General features: G+C 61.2%; 1 protein-coding gene across 1 annotated transcript in view; it reads right to left on the bottom strand.

Moving 5' to 3' along the window:
• The window catches only part of ZZZ3 (zinc finger ZZ-type containing 3), a 388382-nt gene that overhangs the window by 31640 nt on the left and 329978 nt on the right, over positions 1-26764 (bottom strand). The window contains exon 11 of the mRNA XM_069232251.1: positions 19387-19487. Within this exon, the coding sequence (XP_069088352.1) occupies positions 19387-19487 (101 nt within the window). The remainder of the gene's footprint in view (positions 1-19386; positions 19488-26764) is intronic.

The following is a 26764-nucleotide window of genomic DNA, read 5'->3' as shown; positions in this document are numbered from 1 at the left end:
GGTACGAGAGGCGGGAGGGGTGGGGAGGAACGAGAGGCGGGAGAAGCGGGAGGGTGGGGAGGAACGAGTGGCGGGAGGGTGGGGAGGAACGAGGGACAGGAGGAACGAGTGGCGGGAGGGACGGGAGGAACGAGTGGCAGGAGGGTGGGGAGGAACGAGGGGCGGGAGGGTGGGGAGGAACGTGGGGCGGGAGGGTGGGGAGGAACGTGGGGCGGGAGGGTGGGGAGGAACGAGTGGCGGGAGGGGCGGGAGGGTGGGGAGGAACAAGTGGCGGGAGGGGCGGGAGGGAGGGGAGGAACAAGTGGCGGGAGGGGCGGGAGGGAGGGGAGGAACGAGTGGCGGGAGGGGCGGGAGGGTGGGGAGGAACGAGTGGAGGGAGGGGCGGGATGGTGGGGAGGAACGAGGGGCGGGAGGGTGGGGAGGAATAAGTGGAGGGAGGGGCGGGAGGAACGAGGGGCGGGAGGGTGGGGAGGAACGAGTGGAACGAGGGGCGGGAGGGTGGGGAGGAACGAGTGGAGGGAGGGGCGGGAGGGTGGGGAGGGACGAGTGGAGGGAGGGGCGGGAGGGACGAGTGGCGGGAGGGGGGAGAGGAACGAGTGGCGGGAGGGGGGAGAGGAACGAGTGGCGGGAGGGGGGAGAGGAACGAGTGGCGGGAGGGGGGAGAGGAACGAGTGGCGGGAGGGGGGAGAGGAACGAGTGGCGGGAGGGGGGAGAGGAACGAGTGGCGGGAGGGTGGTCAGAGGAACGAGTGGCGGGAGGGTGGTCAGAGGAACAACAGAGGAACAAGAGGCGGGAGGGTTGGGGCGGAATGAGGGGAGGGAGGGTTGGGGAGGAATGAGGGGAGGGAGGAGTGGGGATGAACGAGGGGAGGGAGGAGTGGGGATGAACGAGGGGAGGGATGGGGAAGAACAAGGGGCGGGAGGGTGGGGAGGAACGAGTGGCGGGAGGGTGGGGAGGAACGAGTGGCGGGAGGGGCAGGAGGGTGGGGAGGAACGAGGGGCGGGAGGGGTGGAGAGGAACGAGTGCCGGGAGGGAGGAGAGGAACAAGGGGCGGGAGGGTGGAGAGGAACAAGGGGCGGGAGGGTGGAGAGGAACAAGGGGCGGGAGGGGCGGGGAGGAACGAGTGGCGGGAGGGGCGGGAGGAACGAGAGGCGGGAGGGGTGGGAGGAACGAGAGGCGGGAGGGTGTGGAGGCGGGAGGGGCGGGAGGGTGGGGAGGAACGAGAGGCGGGAGGGTGGTGAGGAACGAGAGGCGGGAGGGTGGTGAGGGTGGGGAGGTACGAGAGGCGGGAGGTACGAGAGGCGGGAGGTACGAGGGGCGGGAGGGTGGGGAGGAACGAGAGGCGGGCGGGAGGGTGGGGAGGAACGAGAGGCGGGCGGGAGGGTGGGGAGGAACGAGAGGCGGGAGGGGCGGGAGGAACGAGAGGCGGGAGGGTGGGGAGGAACGAGAGGCGGGAGGGTGGGGAGGAACGAGAGGCGGGAGGGTGGGGAGGAACGAGAGGCGGGAGGGGCGGGAGGGTGGGGAGGAACGAGGGGCGGGAGGGTGGGGAGGAACGAGAGGCGGGAGGGTGGGAGAGGAACAACCGAGGAATGGGGGCGGGAGGGTGGGGAGGAACAACCGAGGAAGGGGTGGGAGGGTGGGGAGGAACAACAGAGGAAGGGGTGGGAGGGTGGGGAGGAACAACAGAGGAAGGGGCGGGAGGGTGGGGAGGAACAACAGAGGAAGGGGCGGGAGGGTGGGGAGGAACAACAGAGGAAGGGGCGGGAGGGTGGGGAGGAACAACAGAGGAAGGGGCGGGAGGGTGGGGAGGAACAACAGAGGAAGGGGCGGGAGGGTGGGGAGGAACAACAGAGGAAGGGGCGGGAGGGTGGGGAGGAACAACAGGATGGGGCGGGAGGGTGGGGAGGAACAACAGAGGATGGGGAGGAACAACAGAGGATGGGGCGGGAGGGTGGGGAGGAACAACAGAGGATGGGGCGGGAGGGTGGGGAGGAACAACAGAGGATGGGGCGGAACAACAGAGTAAGGGGCGGGAGGGTGGGGAGGAACAACAGAGGAAGGGGCGGGAGGGTGGGGATGAACAACAGAGGAAGGGGCGGGAGGGTGGGGATGAACAACAGAGGAAGGGGCGGGAGGGTGGGGATGAACAACAGAGGAAGGGGCGGGAGGGTGGGGAGGAACAACAGAGGAAGGGGCGGGAGGGTGGGGAGGAACAACAGAGGAAGGGGCGGGAGGGTGGGGAGGAACAACAGAGGAAGGGGCGGGAGGGTGGGGAGAAACGAGTGGCGGGCGGGAGGGGTGGGGAGGAACGAGTGGCAGGAGGGTGGGGAGGAACGAGTGGCAGGAGGGGCGGGAGGGTGGGGAGGAACGAGTGGCAGGAGGGGCGGGAGGGTGGGGAGGAACGAGTGGCAGGAGGGGCGGGAGGGTGGGGAGGTACGAGAGGCGGGAGGGGCGGGAGGGTGGGGAGGTACGAGAGGCGGGAGGGGTGGGAGGGTGGGGAGGTACGAGAGGCGGGAGGGGTGGGAGGGTGGGGAGGTACGAGAGGCGGGAGGGGTGGGAGGGTGGGGAGGGAGGGGTGGTACGAGAGGCGGGAGGGGTGGGAGGGTGGGGAGGTACGAGAGGCGGGAGGGGTGGGAGGGTGGGGAGGTACGGGAGGTGGGAGGGTGGGGAGGTACGAGAGGCGGGAGGGGTGGGGAGGAACGAGAGGCGGGAGAAGCGGGAGGGTGGGGAGGAACGAGTGGCGGGAGGGTGGGGAGGAACGAGGGACGGGAGGAACGAGTGGCGGGAGGAACGAGTGGCGGGATGGACGGGAGGAACGAGTGGCGGGATGGACGGGAGGAACGAGTGGCGGGAGGGTGGGGAGGAACGAGTGGCGGGAGAGGCGGGAGGGTGGGGAGGAACGAGTGGCGGGAGGGTGGTGAGGAACGAGTGGCGGGAGGGGCGGGAGGGTGGGGAGGAACGAGTGGCGGGAGGGGCGGGAGGGTGGGGAGGAACAAGTGGCGGGAGGGGCGGGAGGAACAAGTGGCGGGAAGGGCGGGAGGGTGGGGAGGAACAAGTGGAGGGAGGGGAGGAACGAGTGGAGGGAGGAACGAGTGGAGGGAGGGGCAGGAGGGTGGGGAGGAACGAGTGGAGGGAGGGGCAGGAGGGTGGGGAGGAACGAGGGGCGGGAGGGTGGGGAGGAACGAGGGGCGGGAGGAACGAGGGGCGGGAGGGTGGGGAGGAACGAGTGGAGGGAGGGGCGGGAGGGTGGGGAGGAACGAGTGGAGGGAGGGGCGGGAGGGACGAGTGGCGGGAGGGGGAGAGGAACGAGTGGCGGGAGGGGGGAGAGGAACGAATGGCGCGAGGGGGGAGAGGGACGAGTGGCGGGAGGGTGGTCAGAGGAACGAGTGGCGGGAGGGTGGTCAGAGGAACAACAGAGGAACAAGAGGCGGGAGGGTTGGGGCGGAATGAGGGAAGGGAGGGTTGGGGAGGAATGAGGGGAGGGAGGAGTGGGGATGAACGAGGGGAGGGAGGAGTGGGGATGAACGAGGGGAGGGAGGGATGGGGAAGAACAAGGGGCGGGAGGGTGGGGAGGAACGAGTGGCGGGAGGAACGAGTGGCGGGAGGGTGGGGAGGAATGAGTGGCGGGAGGGGCAGGAGGGTGGGGAGGAACGAGGGGCGGGAGGGGTGGAGAGGAACGAGTGGCGGGAGGGTGGAGAGGAACAAGGGGCGGGAGGGTGGAGAGGAACGAGGGGCGGGAGGGGCGGGGAGGAACGAGTGGCGGGAGGAACGAGTGGCGGGAGGAACGAGTGGTGGGAGGAACGAGTGGTGGGAGGGTGGGGAGGAACGAGTGGAGGGAGGGGCGGGAGGGTGGAGAGGAACGAGTGGAGGGAGGGGCAGGAGGGTGGGGAGGAACGAGTGGAGGGAGGGGCAGGAGGAACGAGTGGAGGGAGGGTGGGGAGGAACGAGTGGCGGGAGGGTGGGGAGGAACGAGTGGCGGGAGGGTGGGGAGGAACGAGTGGCGGGAGGGTGGGGAGGAACGAGGGGCGGGAGGGTGGGGAGGAACGAGTGGAGGGAGGGGCGGGAGGGTGGGGAGGAACGAGTGGCGGGAGGGGCGGGAGGGTGGGGAGGAACGAGTGGCGGGAGGGTGGGGAGGAACGAGTGGCGGGAGGGGCAGGAGGGTGGGGAGGAACGAGGGGCGGGAGGGTGGGGAGGAACGAGGGGCGGGAGGAACGAGGGGCGGGAGGGTGGGGAGGAACGAGTGGAGGGAGGGGCGGGAGGGTGGGGAGGAACGAGTGGAGGGAGGGGCGGGAGGGACGAGTGGCGGGAGGGGGAGAGGAACGAGTGGCGGGAGGGGGGAGAGGAACGAATGGCGCGAGGGGGGAGAGGGACGAGTGGCGGGAGGGTGGTCAGAGGAACGAGTGGCGGGAGGGTGGTCAGAGGAACAACAGAGGAACAAGAGGCGGGAGGGTTGGGGCGGAATGAGGGAAGGGAGGGTTGGGGAGGAATGAGGGGAGGGAGGAGTGGGGATGAACGAGGGGAGGGAGGAGTGGGGATGAACGAGGGGAGGGAGGGATGGGGAAGAACAAGGGGCGGGAGGGTGGGGAGGAACGAGTGGCGGGAGGAACGAGTGGCGGGAGGGTGGGGAGGAATGAGTGGCGGGAGGGGCAGGAGGGTGGAGAGGAACGAGTGGCGGGAGGGTGGAGAGGAACAAGGGGCGGGAGGGTGGAGAGGAACGAGGGGCGGGAGGGGCGGGGAGGAACGAGTGGCGGGAGGAACGAGTGGCGGGAGGAACGAGTGGCGGGAGGGTGGGGAGGAACGAGTGGAGGGAGGGGCGGGAGGGTGGAGAGGAACGAGTGGAGGGAGGGGCAGGAGGGTGGGGAGGAACGAGTGGAGGGAGGGGCAGGAGGAACGAGTGGAGGGAGGGTGGGGAGGAACGAGTGGAGGGAGGGTGGGGAGGAACGAGTGGAGGGAGGGTGGGGAGGAACGAGTGGCGGGAGGGTGGGGAGGAACGAGTGGCGGGAGGGTGGGGAGGAACGAGTGGCGGGAGGGGCGGGAGGGTGGGGAGGAACGAGTGGCGAGAGGGGCGGGAGGGTGGGGAGGAACGAGTGGCGGAAGGGGCGGGAGGGTGGGGAGGAACGAGTGGCGGAAGGGGCGGGAGGGTGGGGAGGAACGAGTGGCGGGAGGGTGGGGAGGAACGAGTGGCGGGAGGGGCGGGAGGGTGGGGAGGAACGAGTGGCGGGAGGGTGGGGAGGAACGAGTGGCGGGTGGGGAGGAACAACACAGGAAGGGGCGGGAGGGTGGGGAGGAACAACACAGGAAGGGGCGGGAGGGTGGGGAGGAACAACAGAGGAAGGGGCGGGAGGGTGGGGAGAAACGAGTGGCGGGCGGGAGGGGTGGGGAGGAACGAGTGGCGGGAGGGGCGGGAGGGTGGTCAGAGGAACAACAGAGGAACAAGAGGCGGGAGGGTTGAGGCGGGAGGGTTGGGGCGGAATGAGGGGAGGGAGGGTTGGGGAGGGAGGAGTGGGGATGAACGAGGGGAGGGAGGGATGGGGAAGAACAAGGGGCGGGAGGGTGGGGAGGAACGAGTGGCGGGAGGGGCAGGAGGGTGGGGAGGAACGAGGGGCGGGAGGGGTGGAGAGGAACGAGTGGCGGGAGGGAGGAGAGGAACAAGGGGCGGGAGGGTGGAGAGGAACAAGGGGCGGGAGGGTGGAGAGGAACAAGGGGCGGGAGGGGCGGGGAGGAACGAGTGGCGGGAGGGGCGGGGAGGAACGAGTGGCGGGAGGGTGGGGAGGAACGAGTGGCGGGAGGGTGGGGAGGAACGAGTGGCGGGAGGGGCGGGAGGGTGGGGAGGAACGAGTGGCGGGAGGGGCGGGAGGGTGGGGAGGAACGTGTGGCGGGAGGGGCGGGAGGGTGGGGAGGAACGTGTGGCGGGAGGGGCGGGAGGGTGGGGAGGAACGAGTGGCGGGAGGGGCGGGAGGGTGGGGAGGAACGAGTGGCGGGAGGGGCGGGAGGGTGGGGAGGAACGAGTGGCGGGAGGGGCGGGAGGGTGGGGAGGAACGAGTGGCGGGAGGGGTGGGAGGGTGGGGAGGAAGGAACGAGTGGCGGGAGGGGCGGTGAGGAACGAGTGGCGGGAGGGTGGGGAGGTACGAGAGGCGGGAGGGGCGAGAGGGTGGGGAGGTACGAGAGGCGGGAGGGTGGGGAGGAACGAGAGGCGGGAGGGTAGGGAGGTACGAGAGGCGGGAGGGGCGGGAGGAACGAGTGGCGGGAGAGGCGGGGAGGAACGAGGGGCGGGAGAGGCGGGGAGGAACGAGGGGCGGGAGGGGCGGGAGGGTGGGGAGGAACGAGGGGCGGGAGGGTGGGGAGGTACGAGAGGCGGGAGGGTAGGGAGGTACGAGAGGCGGGAGGGTAGGGAGGAACGAGTGGCGGGAGAGGCGGGAGGGTGGGGAGGAACGAGGGGCGGGAGGGTGGGGAGGAACGAGGGGCGGGAGGGTGGGGAGGAACGAGGGGCGGGAGGGTGCGGAGGAACGAGTGGCGGGAGGGGCGGGAGGAACGAGTGGCAGGAGGGTGGGGAGGAACGAGAGGCGGGAAGGGCGGGAAGGAACGAGAGGCGGGAAGGGCGGGAGGGTGGGGAGGAACGAGAGGCGGGAAAGGCGGGAGGGTGGGGAGGAACGAGAGACGGGAGGAACGAGAGGCGGGCGGGAGGGTGGGGAGGAACGAGAGGCGGGAGGGTGGGGAGGAACGAGTGGCGGGAGGGGCGGGAGGGTGGGGAGGAACGAGTGGCGGGAGGGTGGGGAGGGTGGGGAGGAACGAGTGGCGGGAGGGGCGGGAGGGTGGGGAGGAACGAGTGGCGTGAGGGTGGGGAGGAACAACACAGGAAGGGGCGGGAGGGTGGGGAGGAACAACAGAGGAAGGGGCGGGAGGGTGGGGAGGAACGAGTGGCGGGAGGGGCGGGAGGGTGGGGAGGAACGAGTGGCGGGAGGGGCGGGAGGGTGGGGAGGAACGAGTGGCGGGAGGGGCGGGAGGGTGGGGAGGAACGAGTGGCGTGAGGGTGGGGAGGAACAACACAGGAAGGGGCGGGAGGGTGGGGAGGAACAACAGAGGAAGGGGCGGGAGGGTGGGGAGGAACGAGTGGCGGGCGGGAGGGGTGGGGAGGAACGAGTGGCGGGAGGGGCGGAGGTACGAGAGGCGGGAGGGGTGGGAGGGTGGGGAGGTACGAGAGGCGGGAGGGGTGGGAGGGTGGGGAGGTACGAGAGGCGAGAGGGTGGGGAGGTACGAGAGGCGGGAGGGGTGGGGAGGAACGAGAGGCGGGAGAAGCGGGAGGGTGGGGAGGAACGAGTGGCGGGAGGGTGGGGAGGAACGAGGGACAGGAGGAACGAGTGGCGGGAGGGACGGGAGGAACGAGTGGCAGGAGGGTGGGGAGGAACGAGGGGCGGGAGGGTGGGGAGGAACGTGGGGCGGGAGGGTGGGGAGGAACGAGTGGCGGGAGGGGCGGGAGGGTGGGGAGGAACAAGTGGCGGGAGGGGCGGGAGGGAGGGGAGGAACAAGTGGCGGGAGGGGCGGGAGGGAGGGGAGGAACGAGTGGCGGGAGGGGCGGGAGGGTGGGGAGGAACGAGTGGAGGGAGGGGCGGGATGGTGGGGAGGAACGAGGGGCGGGAGGGTGGGGAGGAATAAGTGGAGGGAGGGGCGGGAGGAACGAGGGGCGGGAGGGTGGGGAGGAACGAGTGGAACGAGGGGCGGGAGGGTGGGGAGGAACGAGTGGAGGGAGGGGCGGGAGGGTGGGGAGGGACGAGTGGAGGGAGGGGCGGGAGGGGGGAGAGGAACGAGTGGCGGGAGGGGGGAGAGGAACGAGTGGCGGGAGGGGGGAGAGGAACGAGTGGCGGGAGGGGGGAGAGGAACGAGTGGCGGGAGGGGGGAGAGGAACGAGTGGCGGGAGGGGGGAGAGGAACGAGTGGCGGGAGGGTGGTCAGAGGAACGAGTGGCGGGAGGGTGGTCAGAGGAACAACAGAGGAACAAGAGGCGGGAGGGTTGGGGCGGAATGAGGGGAGGGAGGGTTGGGGAGGAATGAGGGGAGGGAGGAGTGGGGATGAACGAGGGGAGGGAGGAGTGGGGATGAACGAGGGGAGGGATGGGGAAGAACAAGGGGCGGGAGGGTGGGGAGGAACGAGTGGCGGGAGGGTGGGGAGGAACGAGTGGCGGGAGGGGCAGGAGGGTGGGGAGGAACGAGGGGCGGGAGGGGTGGAGAGGAACGAGTGCCGGGAGGGAGGAGAGGAACAAGGGGCGGGAGGGTGGAGAGGAACAAGGGGCGGGAGGGTGGAGAGGAACAAGGGGCGGGAGGGGCGGGGAGGAACGAGTGGCGGGAGGGGCGGGAGGAACGAGAGGCGGGAGGGGTGGGAGGAACGAGAGGCGGGAGGGTGTGGAGGCGGGAGGGGCGGGAGGGTGGGGAGGAACGAGAGGCGGGAGGGTGGTGAGGAACGAGAGGCGGGAGGGTGGTGAGGGTGGGGAGGTACGAGAGGCGGGAGGTACGAGAGGCGGGAGGTACGAGGGGCGGGAGGGTGGGGAGGAACGAGAGGCGGGCGGGAGGGTGGGGAGGAACGAGAGGCGGGCGGGAGGGTGGGGAGGAACGAGAGGCGGGAGGGGCGGGAGGAACGAGAGGCGGGAGGGTGGGGAGGAACGAGAGGCGGGAGGGTGGGGAGGAACGAGAGGCGGGAGGGTGGGGAGGAACGAGAGGCGGGAGGGGCGGGAGGGTGGGGAGGAACGAGGGGCGGGAGGGTGGGGAGGAACGAGAGGCGGGAGGGTGGGAGAGGAACAACCGAGGAATGGGGGCGGGAGGGTGGGGAGGAACAACCGAGGAAGGGGTGGGAGGGTGGGGAGGAACAACAGAGGAAGGGGTGGGAGGGTGGGGAGGAACAACAGAGGAAGGGGCGGGAGGGTGGGGAGGAACAACAGAGGAAGGGGCGGGAGGGTGGGGAGGAACAACAGAGGAAGGGGCGGGAGGGTGGGGAGGAACAACAGAGGAAGGGGCGGGAGGGTGGGGAGGAACAACAGAGGAAGGGGCGGGAGGGTGGGGAGGAACAACAGAGGAAGGGGCGGGAGGGTGGGGAGGAACAACAGGATGGGGCGGGAGGGTGGGGAGGAACAACAGAGGATGGGGAGGAACAACAGAGGATGGGGCGGGAGGGTGGGGAGGAACAACAGAGGATGGGGCGGGAGGGTGGGGAGGAACAACAGAGGATGGGGCGGGAGGGTGGGGAGGAACAACAGAGGATGGGGCGGAACAACAGAGTAAGGGGCGGGAGGGTGGGGAGGAACAACAGAGGAAGGGGCGGGAGGGTGGGGATGAACAACAGAGGAAGGGGCGGGAGGGTGGGGATGAACAACAGAGGAAGGGGCGGGAGGGTGGGGATGAACAACAGAGGAAGGGGCGGGAGGGTGGGGAGGAACAACAGAGGAAGGGGCGGGAGGGTGGGGAGGAACAACAGAGGAAGGGGCGGGAGGGTGGGGAGGAACAACAGAGGAAGGGGCGGGAGGGTGGGGAGAAACGAGTGGCGGGCGGGAGGGGTGGGGAGGAACGAGTGGCAGGAGGGTGGGGAGGAACGAGTGGCAGGAGGGGCGGGAGGGTGGGGAGGAACGAGTGGCAGGAGGGGCGGGAGGGTGGGGAGGAACGAGTGGCAGGAGGGGCGGGAGGGTGGGGAGGTACGAGAGGCGGGAGGGGCGGGAGGGTGGGGAGGTACGAGAGGCGGGAGGGGTGGGAGGGTGGGGAGGTACGAGAGGCGGGAGGGGTGGGAGGGTGGGGAGGTACGAGAGGCGGGAGGGGTGGGAGGGTGGGGAGGGAGGGGTGGTACGAGAGGCGGGAGGGGTGGGAGGGTGGGGAGGTACGAGAGGCGGGAGGGGTGGGAGGGTGGGGAGGTACGGGAGGTGGGAGGGTGGGGAGGTACGAGAGGCGGGAGGGGTGGGGAGGAACGAGAGGCGGGAGAAGCGGGAGGGTGGGGAGGAACGAGTGGCGGGAGGGTGGGGAGGAACGAGGGACGGGAGGAACGAGTGGCGGGAGGAACGAGTGGCGGGATGGACGGGAGGAACGAGTGGCGGGATGGACGGGAGGAACGAGTGGCGGGAGGGTGGGGAGGAACGAGTGGCGGGAGAGGCGGGAGGGTGGGGAGGAACGAGTGGCGGGAGGGTGGTGAGGAACGAGTGGCGGGAGGGGCGGGAGGGTGGGGAGGAACGAGTGGCGGGAGGGGCGGGAGGGTGGGGAGGAACGAGTGGCGGGAGGGGCGGGAGGGTGGGGAGGAACAAGTGGCGGGAGGGGCGGGAGGAACAAGTGGCGGGAAGGGCGGGAGGGTGGGGAGGAACAAGTGGAGGGAGGGGAGGAACGAGTGGAGGGAGGAACGAGTGGAGGGAGGGGCAGGAGGGTGGGGAGGAACGAGTGGAGGGAGGGGCAGGAGGGTGGGGAGGAACGAGGGGCGGGAGGGTGGGGAGGAACGAGGGGCGGGAGGAACGAGGGGCGGGAGGGTGGGGAGGAACGAGTGGAGGGAGGGGCGGGAGGGTGGGGAGGAACGAGTGGAGGGAGGGGCGGGAGGGACGAGTGGCGGGAGGGGGAGAGGAACGAGTGGCGGGAGGGGGGAGAGGAACGAATGGCGCGAGGGGGGAGAGGGACGAGTGGCGGGAGGGTGGTCAGAGGAACGAGTGGCGGGAGGGTGGTCAGAGGAACAACAGAGGAACAAGAGGCGGGAGGGTTGGGGCGGAATGAGGGAAGGGAGGGTTGGGGAGGAATGAGGGGAGGGAGGAGTGGGGATGAACGAGGGGAGGGAGGAGTGGGGATGAACGAGGGGAGGGAGGGATGGGGAAGAACAAGGGGCGGGAGGGTGGGGAGGAACGAGTGGCGGGAGGAACGAGTGGCGGGAGGGTGGGGAGGAATGAGTGGCGGGAGGGGCAGGAGGGTGGGGAGGAACGAGGGGCGGGAGGGGTGGAGAGGAACGAGTGGCGGGAGGGTGGAGAGGAACAAGGGGCGGGAGGGTGGAGAGGAACGAGGGGCGGGAGGGGCGGGGAGGAACGAGTGGCGGGAGGAACGAGTGGCGGGAGGAACGAGTGGTGGGAGGAACGAGTGGTGGGAGGGTGGGGAGGAACGAGTGGAGGGAGGGGCGGGAGGGTGGAGAGGAACGAGTGGAGGGAGGGGCAGGAGGGTGGGGAGGAACGAGTGGAGGGAGGGGCAGGAGGAACGAGTGGAGGGAGGGTGGGGAGGAACGAGTGGCGGGAGGGTGGGGAGGAACGAGTGGCGGGAGGGTGGGGAGGAACGAGTGGCGGGAGGGTGGGGAGGAACGAGGGGCGGGAGGGTGGGGAGGAACGAGTGGAGGGAGGGGCGGGAGGGTGGGGAGGAACGAGTGGCGGGAGGGGCGGGAGGGTGGGGAGGAACGAGTGGCGGGAGGGTGGGGAGGAACGAGTGGCGGGAGGGGCAGGAGGGTGGGGAGGAACGAGGGGCGGGAGGGTGGGGAGGAACGAGGGGCGGGAGGAACGAGGGGCGGGAGGGTGGGGAGGAACGAGTGGAGGGAGGGGCGGGAGGGTGGGGAGGAACGAGTGGAGGGAGGGGCGGGAGGGACGAGTGGCGGGAGGGGGAGAGGAACGAGTGGCGGGAGGGGGGAGAGGAACGAATGGCGCGAGGGGGGAGAGGGACGAGTGGCGGGAGGGTGGTCAGAGGAACGAGTGGCGGGAGGGTGGTCAGAGGAACAACAGAGGAACAAGAGGCGGGAGGGTTGGGGCGGAATGAGGGAAGGGAGGGTTGGGGAGGAATGAGGGGAGGGAGGAGTGGGGATGAACGAGGGGAGGGAGGAGTGGGGATGAACGAGGGGAGGGAGGGATGGGGAAGAACAAGGGGCGGGAGGGTGGGGAGGAACGAGTGGCGGGAGGAACGAGTGGCGGGAGGGTGGGGAGGAATGAGTGGCGGGAGGGGCAGGAGGGTGGAGAGGAACGAGTGGCGGGAGGGTGGAGAGGAACAAGGGGCGGGAGGGTGGAGAGGAACGAGGGGCGGGAGGGGCGGGGAGGAACGAGTGGCGGGAGGAACGAGTGGCGGGAGGAACGAGTGGCGGGAGGGTGGGGAGGAACGAGTGGAGGGAGGGGCGGGAGGGTGGAGAGGAACGAGTGGAGGGAGGGGCAGGAGGGTGGGGAGGAACGAGTGGAGGGAGGGGCAGGAGGAACGAGTGGAGGGAGGGTGGGGAGGAACGAGTGGAGGGAGGGTGGGGAGGAACGAGTGGAGGGAGGGTGGGGAGGAACGAGTGGCGGGAGGGTGGGGAGGAACGAGTGGCGGGAGGGTGGGGAGGAACGAGTGGCGGGAGGGGCGGGAGGGTGGGGAGGAACGAGTGGCGAGAGGGGCGGGAGGGTGGGGAGGAACGAGTGGCGGAAGGGGCGGGAGGGTGGGGAGGAACGAGTGGCGGAAGGGGCGGGAGGGTGGGGAGGAACGAGTGGCGGGAGGGTGGGGAGGAACGAGTGGCGGGAGGGGCGGGAGGGTGGGGAGGAACGAGTGGCGGGAGGGTGGGGAGGAACGAGTGGCGGGTGGGGAGGAACAACACAGGAAGGGGCGGGAGGGTGGGGAGGAACAACACAGGAAGGGGCGGGAGGGTGGGGAGGAACAACAGAGGAAGGGGCGGGAGGGTGGGGAGAAACGAGTGGCGGGCGGGAGGGGTGGGGAGGAACGAGTGGCGGGAGGGGCGGGAGGGTGGTCAGAGGAACAACAGAGGAACAAGAGGCGGGAGGGTTGAGGCGGGAGGGTTGGGGCGGAATGAGGGGAGGGAGGGTTGGGGAGGGAGGAGTGGGGATGAACGAGGGGAGGGAGGGATGGGGAAGAACAAGGGGCGGGAGGGTGGGGAGGAACGAGTGGCGGGAGGGGCAGGAGGGTGGGGAGGAACGAGGGGCGGGAGGGGTGGAGAGGAACGAGTGGCGGGAGGGAGGAGAGGAACAAGGGGCGGGAGGGTGGAGAGGAACAAGGGGCGGGAGGGTGGAGAGGAACAAGGGGCGGGAGGGGCGGGGAGGAACGAGTGGCGGGAGGGGCGGGGAGGAACGAGTGGCGGGAGGGTGGGGAGGAACGAGTGGCGGGAGGGTGGGGAGGAACGAGTGGCGGGAGGGGCGGGAGGGTGGGGAGGAACGAGTGGCGGGAGGGGCGGGAGGGTGGGGAGGAACGTGTGGCGGGAGGGGCGGGAGGGTGGGGAGGAACGTGTGGCGGGAGGGGCGGGAGGGTGGGGAGGAACGAGTGGCGGGAGGGGCGGGAGGGTGGGGAGGAACGAGTGGCGGGAGGGGCGGGAGGGTGGGGAGGAACGAGTGGCGGGAGGGGCGGGAGGGTGGGGAGGAACGAGTGGCGGGAGGGGTGGGAGGGTGGGGAGGAAGGAACGAGTGGCGGGAGGGGCGGTGAGGAACGAGTGGCGGGAGGGTGGGGAGGTACGAGAGGCGGGAGGGGCGAGAGGGTGGGGAGGTACGAGAGGCGGGAGGGTGGGGAGGAACGAGAGGCGGGAGGGTAGGGAGGTACGAGAGGCGGGAGGGGCGGGAGGAACGAGTGGCGGGAGAGGCGGGGAGGAACGAGGGGCGGGAGAGGCGGGGAGGAACGAGGGGCGGGAGGGGCGGGAGGGTGGGGAGGAACGAGGGGCGGGAGGGTGGGGAGGTACGAGAGGCGGGAGGGTAGGGAGGTACGAGAGGCGGGAGGGTAGGGAGGAACGAGTGGCGGGAGAGGCGGGAGGGTGGGGAGGAACGAGGGGCGGGAGGGTGGGGAGGAACGAGGGGCGGGAGGGTGGGGAGGAACGAGGGGCGGGAGGGTGCGGAGGAACGAGTGGCGGGAGGGGCGGGAGGAACGAGTGGCAGGAGGGTGGGGAGGAACGAGAGGCGGGAAGGGCGGGAAGGAACGAGAGGCGGGAAGGGCGGGAGGGTGGGGAGGAACGAGAGGCGGGAAAGGCGGGAGGGTGGGGAGGAACGAGAGACGGGAGGAACGAGAGGCGGGCGGGAGGGTGGGGAGGAACGAGAGGCGGGAGGGTGGGGAGGAACGAGTGGCGGGAGGGGCGGGAGGGTGGGGAGGAACGAGTGGCGGGAGGGTGGGGAGGTACGAGAGGCGGGAGGGGCGAGAGGGTGGGGAGGTACGAGAGGCGGGAGGGGCGAGAGGGTGGGGAGGAACAAGAGGCGGGAGGGTGGGGAGGTACGAGAGGCGGGAGGGGCGGGAGGGTGGGGAGGAAAGAGTGGCAGGAGGGTGGGGAGGAAAGAGTGGCGGGAGGGGCGGGAGGGTGGGGAGGAAAGAGTGGCGGGAGGGGCGGGAGGAACGAGTGGCGGGAGGGGCGGGAGGGGGGGAGGAACGAGTGGCGGGAGGGGCGGGAGGAACGAGGGGCAGGAGGGTGTGGAGGAACGAGGGGCGGGAGGGTGTGGAGGAACGAGGGGCGGGAGGGTGTGGAGGAACGAGGGGCGGGAGGGTGTGGAGGAACGAGGGGCGGGAGGGTGTGGAGGAACGAGGGGCGGGAGGGTGTGGAGGAACGAGGGGCGGGAGGGTGGGGAGGAACGAGGGGCGGGAGGGTGGGGAGGAACGAGGGGAGGGTGGGGAGGAACGAGTGGCGGGAGGGGCGGGAGGGTGGGGAGGAACGAGTGGCGGGAGGGGCGGGAGGGTGGGGAGGAACGAGTGGCGGGAGGGGCGGGAGGGTGGGGAGGAACGAGTGGCGGGAGGGTGGGGAGGAACGAGGGGCGGGAGGGTGGGGAGGAACGAGAGGCGGGAGGGGCGGGGAGGAACGAGAGGAAGGAGGGGCGGGGAAGAACGAGGGGAAGGAGGGGCGGGGAAGAACGAGGGGAAGGAGGGGTGGGGAAGAACGAGGGGAAGGAGGGGTGGGGAGGAATGAGGGGTGGGAAGGTGGGGAGGAATGAGGGGTGGGAAGGTGGGGAGGAATGAGGGGCGGGAAGGTGGGGAGGAACAACAGAGGAATGAGGGGCGGGAGGGTGGGGAGGAACAGAGGAATGAGGGGCGGGAGGGTGGGGAGGAACAACAGAGGAATGGGGCGGGAGGGTGGGGGAGGAACAACAGAGGAATGGGGCGGGAGGGTGGGGGAGGAACAACAGAGGAATGGGGCGGGAGGGTGGGGGAGGAACAACAGAGGAATGGGGCGGGAGGGTGGGGGAGGAACAACAGAGGAATGGGGCGGGAGGGTGGGGGAGGAACAACAGAGGAATGGGGCGGGAGGGTGGGGGAAGAACAACAGAGGAATGGGGCGGGAGGGTGGGGGAAGAACAACAGAGGAATGGGGCGGGAGGGTGGGGGAAGAACAACAGAGGAATGGGGCGGGAGGGTGGGGGAAGAACAACAGAGGAATGGGGCGGGAGGGTGGGGGAAGAACAACAGAGGAATGGGGCGGGAGGGTGGGGGAAGAACAACAGAGGAATGGGGCGGGAGGGTGGGGGAAGAACAACAGAGGAATGGGGCGGGAGGGTGGGGGATGAACAACAGAGGAATGGGGCGGGAGGGTGGGGGATGAACAACAGAGGAATGGGGCGGGAGGGTGGGGGATGAACAACAGAGGAATGGGGCGGGAGGGTGGGGGATGAACAACAGAGGAATGGGGCGGGAGGGTGGGGGATGAACAACAGAGGAATGGGGCGGGAGGGTGGGGGATGAACAACAGAGGAATGGGGCGGGAGGGTGGGGGATGAACAACAGAGGAATGGGGCGGGAGGGTGGGGGATGAACAACAGAGGAATGGGGCGGGAGGGTGGGGGATGAACAACAGAGGAATGGGGCGGGAGGGTGGGGGAAGAACAACAGAGGAATGGGGCGGGAGGGTGGGGGAAGAACAACAGAGGAATGGGGCGGGAGGGTGGGGGAAGAACAACAGAGGAATGGGGCGGGAGGGTGGGGGAAGAACAACAGAGGAATGGGGCGGGAGGGTGGGGGAAGAACAACAGAGGAATGGGGCGGGAGGGTGGGGGAAGAACAACAGAGGAATGGGGGCGGGAGGGTGGGGGAAGAACAACAGAGGAATGGGGGCGGGAGGGTGGGGGAAGAACAACAGAGGAATGGGGGCGGGAGGGTGGTTGAAGAACAACAGAGGAATGGGGGCGGGAGGGTGGGGGAAGAACAACAGAGGAATGGGGGCGGGAGGGTGGGGGAAGAACAACAGAGGTATGAGGAGCAACAGAGGATGGGCAGGATGGTGGGGAGGTGCAACAGAGGAAAGGCAGGAGGAGCAACAGGAGCAGGTGGCAGCAAGGGAAGAGCAGGTTGGAAGGTAAAGGGGAGCAACAGAGGAGCAGGTGGGAAGACAAGGGAAACAAAAGAGGATAGGGCGGGAGGGTAGTGTAGGGGGACACAATAGAGGAGAGGTGAGAGAACAGAAGGGAGGAACAACTGAGGAGAGAGAAAGAGAAAACATATCGATCAAGTATGAGGCCAGGCATGGGAATAAATAAAAATTGCAAAAATAGTTGACATGGTAGCAACATGGAGTGCATGTGATGAGGGAAGCAGCTCAAGAGGGGAGAGTCGGGGGGGATGCAGTGGATGAGCTGTGGTTGGGTATAAGGGAGTGGAAGCAATAGAAGAACCTAGGTCATTCAATCAGAACAATGGTAAATAAGCTATGCTACAGGGGCAGGTCAAACACTAAAGGTAGAGAAGCTATGAAACAAGAAGCAATCAAAGAAGAGTGACAATAGAGCCATACAATGGGCTGGCCCAGAGTATGTTTTTTGAATTGTCTCCTAGAGTGAAAATATATCAGTCAGACGGGGCACTTGAGCCTTAACAGAACCATTTATTCTTCCAGAAGTCTCAAGCCAAAAATGTATATGGATTCTTGCTTCTAATGCAATTTAAATCCAGAGTACTAAAAGTGGCAGGAAAGCTTCTAGGAAATATAGTTTTAGAAATGTTCTTAATCAATCTTCTTGATAGCGAGAAACTGCATGTGGTATCCTGTCAGTGACTGGCAAAGTTTTACCCTTACAGATAAGACTGCCAGAAGGATACTTGTTATAATGAAACTGAAAATCCAGGTGTTCATTTCTAGAATGCGAATGATAGAAAAACCGGTCGTCTCTCCAGTATTAAACCTTAGTGAGACCATCATACGTGTAGAAATCTGGCTATTTATGTAGTGTACCAAATGTATGGGTACACTAAGCAAATACTACAAACAACCCTTACTGGTTTACAGGGGCAAAAGTGACAATCCCAAATTCTCTCTTTTGTTTTAGCGCGAGCAAGCAGTTAAGCTTATCAGAGGGTTGTAGTAAGCATATGTGGAACACACACAATCAATAAACGAGTCACAAACTCAAGAAGGAAATCAAGACCAATGTTTAGAAAAATTGTTACTTCGTTTTTATTATGTTTCAACACCAGAATACTTTCAAGAAGATAAATACTGTTGCAATTTGAATCAACTTAGAAAGTAAGTAACACTTTTACTCAAATGCGCTTTTATGCGGTGAATGATTCAAAGTACTTTTACTGCAAAGGGGTCCTTTCAGACATGTCTCAGGGCCCCCTATGGATTGTACGATGCTAGGTGTGTAAGATTCGGCCACAGTGGCGCTAGTCGAGTGTCTTGCGCACCACACAGTTGGTGACGAGGGGGCCCACCTAGAAAGACTGCTTGGGGGCAAGTCCAGGAGCTCCCAATGGGGGGCTCAGTCAGTGGGGACTGTGGGAGCAAGATAACACCCTAGGATGTCATGAACAGGGAGCTTGGTGCAGCAGGTCTTTGTCATTGTTGCTCCTGCATCAAGGCGAACACTGTTCTTTGGGGGACCTGCAAAAAGAGGGACAAAACAGTGTAGCTGTATGGCTCTGGAAGATGTCCTCTGCAATGCTGACGTCCCTTGATGGCTGGACTTCAGATGAGACGTTGGAATCTGGGTTGCAAGCCTTAGTAGTTGCAAGGGGTCTGGTACCCCAGGTATTGCTGCAGCTCGGCTCTGACTGATCCTGATGCCGTCTCACTTGGAGGGGAGACAGGTCTGGCTGGCCTCTTAGAGCACAGTGACCTCATCGAAGGCAGGTGCTGCGTTTGTGATCCCGGTTGTCAGCAGGGTGGTGAGTGCCTTCGGGAAGCAGGGAAGTGGCACCTCCACTCCAAGTGAGATGCTGATGGGCTGGAGAACCTCCAAGGCTTTTGAAGTCCCCACAGCTGCAGGACGCGTTGGGATGTCACAATTGTTGGGACAGGAGCAGGTAAGGCAGGCAGGGTTTTGTGCCAAAAGTCCACCAGTCGTCCACAGTTCTCGCTCCTTCGACTCTTCTTTGTCCTCCTCTTCTTGGGTCAGACGAATCTGTTCTTCTGGTGTCAGGGAGTCACCTAAATACTAAATTTAGGGACGTTTTAGGGGAGTGTAGAGTAGTAGCCAAAAGATACTTACACTTGGGGTGACTACACACTCTTTATGAACACTTCCTTTGGGAAGTGGGCATAACAGTGTCCCAGAATTCCTTGTTCTACCAAAAACAAATGGTGGAATCCTTCCTCGAGTGTCAACTTAAGGTTGCCCACCATAGGTGTGTGGCTAACCCAAAGGTGGAACATGCCTATTGCCTAACTAATTTTAGCAGCTGCCTGGTGCCAAGTGGGCCTCATCGGGGGGAGGGGGGCACTACTCCCATGTCTGGGGAAACCAGGGTCGCATACCAAAGGCTGCAGGGTGATTGAAGTCCACAGCCTTGGTATGCAGATTTGCTAGCCATCCTGCTGGAATAGGTAATAACACCTTCCTCTGGAGCAGGCTTTGTTTCTAACCTCAGAGAGTGGGCTCTCACCTCCAAGGGGCCTGAAAAATGTCTGTGGTGGCAGGCTGTTATGGTTTCAGGGAGAACCTGTAAGGTGCCCTCTCAGTGGATGTCATAATAAATCCAAGGCTGCCATCAGCCTGGATTCATTAAGACGAGGTGTTTGATACCAAATACCATAGCTTTCAGTGAAGCCGTTATGTAGCTGGGGAACTCACAATGACATGTGACTAGTACATACCTTAAGATGACTTCCCTGTTCACTTGCAGTATCCAGCAATTGAACTAGACATCACAGAGGTATACCTGTGTATGCATATAGGTCCTCACATCAAATATAATGTAGCCTGCCTCAAGCTTTTAAGGTCTGCTCTAGGGGTGACTTACATATATTTAGATGTAGGGAGTGGGGCATGGCACAGAATGGGTGTGCCACATTGTGTTTTCGCGAGGCTTGCACCAAGACACGCAGTCTGCAATGGCAGCTGTGTGCAACTTGCAGGGGGGGGGGGGGGGGGGTGCAGGGCCAGAAAGAGAGACGTTCTGAAATTAGACAGCTGACTGTTTGCTTTAGGTTTCCTCGTGCCTTACTAGAGTACATTGACATAATATGAGGCAGTTCAGTCAAGTTAGGCAACAGCTGTTTTAGATTTGTAGAAAACATAGGATTTTAAGCTTACCAATCTGAGCATGAATCGCAGAAATCCACTGCCCTGTCTGGAGGGCAATCCTGGCAATGCCACCGGATTCCTTGAATTGGCTCTGTGCCACAGTTATCACACTAGGGAAAATATTAAAAGTGAATTAATAGTGGACAATACACTTTGATCTGTAATAAAATACAATGTGCAAACATCGGTTTACCCCCAGTGCTGGCAACTAGTACTGATTTCTATTTGTAAAATAACACATGCACCCTTGCTGACCACATTGTTCCTGTTCTGTGTAAAAATGCAGTTTCTACATAACCCCCTCATTAGGTTCTAAAACATTGCAGTATCACTTGGTTTGTTGAGGTATACTGCATTAGAACGAGAAATCAGGCATTTCCTCAGAACCTATTTCCTACAAGCAGTGTTAAACATAACCTAATTCAGCTGGAATTCGGACAGTCAAATAAGGTGCTCTTTCCCAGTGAAACGGCCTTGGGCAAAAAAAACATGTCTTGAAAAAATGACAACATGCCTGACCACAACAAAGAATACCGGAAATCGAATACACAAGTTTCCTAAGTGGGAAACCTTTCAGACTAGGTTCTCTCACAATCAAAATAATCTTACATTGATGTGTCTCATATTGACGATGTACCCTTCATGTGCATGGTGCAGAAATGGCAAAACCTGTGCCCGACGTTGGGCTCCTGCTCAGGGGCGGCTCCTTCGCTGTGGCAAAAGAGCTTAACCCCCCCCCCCCTACTAGCCAGCAGTGCAGGGAAGGGCGGGGCTGGGCCACCAGAAGGAGGAGAGTGCATTTAATTGGGCATGTGTTTGGCCAGTCGTCTGAGGACGGCCAAACCCACATGCGCACTTAGGTTTCTCAAGCTTGGCTGTATTGAGTGGCAGTCACAGCCACTGAGACCAATCCTGGTGCTGCTTTCATGCTAAATTTTGCATGAAAGCAGCACCAGGATTTCTGGGAAGCCTGTGCTGGTGTCCCAGCAGTGAATACTGGGACACCAGAAGAAGAGGAGCGCGAGGCGGCAGGGACGGAGGCAAGGTAAGTGCTTTTTATTTATTTATTTTTACTTTGTCAAACTACCCAATCTCCCCTCCCCACGCTCCTCCTATTGAGTTATGCGGCAGCCACCGACACTCCTGCTTGGGCTCTTTGAAAAATTCAACGGAAGGCAAAGAAGTCACACTGCTTTCTCTGAAGGAGGAAGCAATTGTGAAGCCCTAAAACAAAAGACTTCTTCAAGCTTAAAGCCAGCACATACAGTGAATGGCACTATGGCAAGATCGCACAATGATGTGGGCGGTCCCTCTACATCCCCTAGCTCCTCCTAGCGTCTAAGTGAATTTACCCCAGTAGGTTCCGTATGAACTGCATCAGAATCTTCCGTGGCTGTTGAGTCCCAGTCATCCGTTCCCTCACTTGCAGTCCTTCCTGGACGCAGACACCTTTCTAGGATCACTCCCCATTGTCCTGCCACTGTGTCTACATAAACCACGGGCATCTTCTCTAATTAGAGCCCTTTCCTCCACCCGTGCCCACACAGTGGCTTCCCACCTGCGGGGGGAGCAGTCCCAGACATCCATAGGAGGGGTGCACACGTCTTTGCTGAAACCCACCAAACGGACTCCCGACCCCCCATGCTTTGTAAACATGTTATGCTTAGCTCCAGCAACTGCAAGCCAGTTGCGACTGTCCAGTGACTATACTAACAGTACGACCTGCCAATATAGTAATGAATTCCTTTTAAGCTATCAGTTTTCAGGTAGTCAGCAATGAAAGCCTGGCAGCTCTTGTTGCAATCCCCATTTCTCTGTAAATAAAAGGTTACCTCACTATTAATTTGGATATAGAGTAAGGTAATTAAACCACAGGACATTGTGTGTATAATCCAATTGTAGTGACTTAACGAAGTGCATACTTGAGCTCAGGGATTTTTATTTTTTTTTCCACTTCAAAAGGGTGCGCCGTTTAATAACACTCCCAATCAATGACAGGCACCCTGAAAGACATCTGTGCAACGCCTCTAAGGCAACATGTAATCGCAGGAAGGAGGAGAACGGACACTAGAGCTTAAAAAAAACAGTCCCCAGATGTGGAATTTGGACCAGTGATTGCAGGGAAACACTGCCTGGTGGAAGAAGCCTGCTACTCCGAAGCTGCAAAGGTTCCTGACTCAGACACAGATGCTGACCACCAAAAGTCTGAACGTGGGTGATAAAATGTGTGTCCTAAAAACCTGTAAGTTTGCGCTGAAGGGCCCACGGATGTAAGCGTGATGCTATTCTGGAAAACAAATCCTGTTCAGAAGGAAAGGTGCTGGGAAGGACAGAGCAGACTAGTTTGGCTGCTTAAGTCGTATTCTCCCCCCAAAATGCTACACACGGTGCATCATATCCATGTAAATGCAAGACAAACACAATAACACCCCCAAACCGATTTAGACAAAAACAAGAACATTTGACAGCCAAAATAACACTAAAATGATTTAAAAGAGCTTTACACTTAAATAGTAGAATGTGCAAACCTAAATCAATATTAAAGGTAGACTGAGAAAATGGTGACATTTCAGAAGGGTAAACTAAGATGCAGACGTTGGTAGAGTTCCTTCAAAGTCAGGTACATCAATGTTGGGGTACCAGTGAAGCCTTCTGTTTTGGCACCAAAACCTTTACAGGACACAAAGCTATTTTTGCAGTTGCAGAGGTCATTTTTTTCCTGCTGGAATAAATACTTCGCCTTGCCTGGTGTCATGTGTAGGAGTGCCGCTTTTTGCATGGTTATCTCACCCCCGTCTTTTTACCTGATATCTGATGCTAACTTTACAGTGTGCGCGGACCTTGCTAACCAGGCCCCAGCCTGTTGTTCTTTCCCTAAAACTGTACGATTGCTGCCACAATTGGCACACCCTTGGCACCCAGCTAAGTCTCTTGTAAAAGGTACCAGTGGTACCCAGGGCTCTGTGACCAGGAAAGGTCCCTATGGGATGGAGCATGTATTGTGCCACCCTAAGGGACCTCTCACCAAGCACATGCACACTACCATTGCAGCCTGTGTGCAGGTAGGGAGAAAAAGGTAAAGCCGACATTCCGCCCACCTCTGGGTGCCATGCCCACACACAACTGCCTGTGGCATAGGTAAGTCACTCCTCTAGCAGGCCTTAAAGCCCTAAGGCGGGGTGCACTACACCACAGGTGAGGGCATAGCTGCATGAGCAATATGCCCCTACAGTGACTAAGTCCATTCTTAGACCCTGTAAGTGCAGTGCAGCCATACCGAGTACATGGGCTGGGAGTTTGTCATGGCTTCCCTGAAGCCTGGGAAGTTTGATAGCAAACTTCTCAGCTCAATAAACCCACACTGATGCCAGTGTTGGATTAACTAAAGAAAATGCACACAGAGGGCATCTTAGAGATACCCCCTGCATTTTATCCAACCCTTTAGTGTCAGGCTGGCCAGTCTGCCACTAATAGACAAGTTTCTGACCCCATGGGGTGAGAGCCTTTGTGCTCTCTGAGGTCAGGGACAAAGTCTGCTCTGGGTGGTGGTGCTTCACACCTACCCCCTGCAGGAACTGAAACACTTGGCGGTGAGCCTCAAAGGCTCAGACTTCCTGTTACACAGCCCCAGGACACTCCAGCTAGTGGAGATGCTCGTCCCCCCGGACCAAGCCCCACTTTTGGCGGCAAGACCAGCGAGATAATTACAACAAGGAGGAGTGACCACTTCAGCTAGGACACCCCTAGGGTGCTCAGGGCTGAAGTGACCCCCTCCTTGCAGAATCCTCAATGTTGCTTCAGATGAGAGTAGCCGATAGGAAGTGCCCCCCTCCCCAAAGGGAGTGGGCACAAGAAGGGTGTAGCTACCCTGCGGGACAGCAGCCATTGGCTACTGCCCTCTGACCCCTGTAACACGCCTAAATCTAGTATTTAGGGGAACCTCTGAACCTTGCTCCTCAGATTCCTGACGATCTCAAGAAGAAGGACTGGAGAGCCGCTCCAGAGTAAAAACTCTAGAGGACAACTGACTTGGCCCCCACCACTACCGGCCTCTCTGCAGCTTCAAGACTTCTGCTACAAAAAGAAAACGCATTCTGCAGGATCAGTGACCTCTACAAACCCCCAGAGAACTGCATGCCTACCAGAAGATCAAGAACTCGGAGGACAGCTGCCCTGCCCACAAGAAAGCTCCAACAAGGACTCCAGAGCCTCCCTGGATCTGCGAGTCCTGCCCACTCTGCACCAGACGCCTACAGCCGGTGTCCAGGTGGCCCACTGGTCCTTGAGAAGATCCCCACGCGCTCCCGCCTGCAAGTCCACCATGGGTTGACCCCTCCTGGCAAACACGATGATGCCAGCAGCCAAATCCGGAGGACACCCTTGGCTTCTACCGGATCCAAAGATTCCAGACACCTAAAGATACCCCTGCACCTGCAGGTCCCTGGCCCTGAGGAGGCTGACTGACGGTCCAGCAACATCCAGCAGGCTCCTGTCCAGCCTTTGGTTTTCTGCCACCGACTCCCTGGGCCCAACCTGCAGCATCTTTGTGACTCCCAGGGCTCACGCATTGAAAAGCATTGGGCGCCCGACGCTGGGACTGCACCCTGCACCCGGCTGCCCCTGTACCACTGAAGGTGTGTGTTTGGTGCTGACCTGTGGCCCCTCCGGTGCTCATCTAAACCCCTTCGGGTCTGCGCCCTGAAGTTGCAGGTACTTACTTGCAACCTGTTTGAGTGTCCCCAGTCTCCATAGGATTCCATTAAGAACCAGACACCAACTTCGACATCTGCACCCGGCCGACCCTGTGTTGCTACGCTTTTGGGTTCCACTTGAACACTGACCTGTGGACATCCTGACCCCTGAAGACTGGGCTCGTAAGTCAAGTACTCACCTGTAAACTGAATTAACACTTTTACTCCCCTAGGACTACATTACTTCCTATGAGAAATTGCACTATTTTCTTAAATTGAAAAGTACTTACATGTAAACTTATCTAGAAAACCTAAAGGAAGTACATTTGACATAGAATATTGATACAAACTTACAACTGTACTTACCTGCAACAAAGACCCTTATGGTTCTAGAAATAAAGTAACAAGGTATATTTTTGTTATATAAAAAAAATGTGGTCTGGAGTTAGTCATTGGGAGTGTGCCTCATTTCTTGACTGTGTGTGTACAACAAATGCTTTGCACTACCCTGTGATAAGCCTAACTGCTCAACCACACTATCACAAAAGAAAGCATTAGTATTATCTACTTCAGCCTCTGTTAAGCCTCTGGACTGTGCACACTATACCTCATTTTGGTATAATGAGGTATACACCAGTGTATACAGAGCCAACTTCCGACAGTGCTTGTGCAGTCTTGGCCAAGGTTTCAACCAGAAAGTCTTGGTACTGATTGACCCTCTGAATTACTGTAGGGTATGCAAAGAGTAATCTGTCAGGATGGCTTGACAAGGTATGGGTCTAGGTCTGGGTCATCCTGTAAGTCTACGGCACAAGCTCCCCATAGATCACCGAGGATCTCGATCTCCGCCTCAAGTTTGAAGCCCTAATCTGACAAGCCTAACTGCTCGACCACACTACCACAAAAGAGAGCATTAATATTATCTACTTTAGCCTCTGGAAAAGCTCTGGAGATCCACTGGACTCTGTGCACACTATATCTTACTTTGGTATAGTATATACAGAGCCAGCTTCCTAGATCACGTACTAACTTTGAATTTGGTCACTTGCTTGTTTTTTGTTTTCCTTTTGTTTGGCAAGGTAAGTCTAACTGTAGAGGACACTACAGGGTCTGTAACTGTTCTGTGGCTGTCCAGTAGTAGTCTTGAATGAGGGATAAAAAGCTCTAAGTGAGACATACGTACAATATGTAGCCTATGACGGTGCACACTTCTTGGGGAGCTTTGGGGCCTTGTCTCAGTCCACCACATGTCAAATAATAAAGACTAAGCCTAATATTTATATTAGCTGGGAAAGTTGCTCCTGGTCTATTCTACGGCCCAAAGCTTTCATGGTAGGCTTTGAGGCTCTAGTTTTTTTCATGTAACAATGTAACAACAGTTAAACAGTTCTGATGACAAAATAAACCTTCACAGGACAACAGCAGTAAAATACAGTACTCAATATCCGTGACCGACCTGTGATCTCAATGATGTTTGTTTTGTTTGAGGGGGGAATCATGGGATCCCTCCGTGCATACTGAGGACCCACATTTCTCAAATCAATATTTCCCATGGTACTAATGTTCAGATAATCTTTTCCATATCCTGCTTCCGCTCCCCCCATAGCCATACAGTCAGCGTGGGTCCACACATTCAGTTCCCAACTCACTTAAAGTCCCCAATATAGTGGCTCAACAGGGATGTTTATAAGGGTCTCAGATATTCCTGGAGCGTCGAGTCGGGGATTTGATGGAATAATAGCGCTCAAGCTGCTACAAATTGACATATCCTGCAGTCAATCTCATATCCCAAGGCCAGTGGACAACTCCCTATACACAGGATAGATGCAGTTTAGCGCTGGACAGGACGTGGCACCTCTCTCAGGTATCCAAAGAGTGAAACCCCTGGGGTCAGTTCTAGTTCTTCTGCGGTCATGTTTGACAATACTCGGCCAACTCTGCTCCAGTATCTAGCCACCATTGGGCACTGACATGCTAGAAGCATGAAATCCTCTAACGTCATGCCATAGCAGGAGCAACAGGAGTGTTCCCACAACCCTCATAAGGAGTGTTTCACGTGGGTGTGGTAAGCTTGATGAATATTTTTCAAATGTATGAGCCGCACTCGCACATTGGGGGATAGCTCCCCTATTTGGCCACAGCAGTAGAACCATTCCTTGTCTGTTAAGGTGTCTGAGGTCTGTATCCCTTTGTGTTTTAGCGCTAAGAGGCAATGAAGGAGTATTGGATTGTATAGAAGAGTAGAGATTGGTCACCAGGCATATGTTCACAGGAGTCGTCAGAAGCAGTGTCAATGCGTGCACTTGAGGGAAGGGAGAATAGTTTTATTTGCATATCTTTTAAAATTAATAAGTGAATATGTTTAATGGAGAGGTTGTGTTACCATCCACATCAATTAGGCAAGTCAGGAATCCGTCTGAGAGGGAACAGCTTGCCTAAGGTGTGTACCCTCCCTTTGGTCATACTTTTTAAAAGAGACATATTGCAGGTGAGCACTGTTAAGGGGAAATGAGTCCGAGATTGTTTGGGAGAATAAAGTATTAGACAGCTGCTGCGCTTACGTATCATGACCAACACCATTTGTGTACTGGGTATTGTATCTAGGTCTGCGCTGTTGCAGAGAGGGTGTGCTTCAACGTGGTCTCCATAACAGTTAGGTATGGTCGTATTCTATCACTAGGTGTGCCATGAAAGGG

The sequence above is a fragment of the Pleurodeles waltl genome, chromosome 4_2 (genome assembly GCF_031143425.1).
Source record: "Pleurodeles waltl isolate 20211129_DDA chromosome 4_2, aPleWal1.hap1.20221129, whole genome shotgun sequence".
NCBI lineage: Eukaryota > Metazoa > Chordata > Amphibia > Caudata > Salamandridae > Pleurodeles > Pleurodeles waltl.
This window is presented reverse-complemented; position numbering and strand designations above follow the sequence as displayed.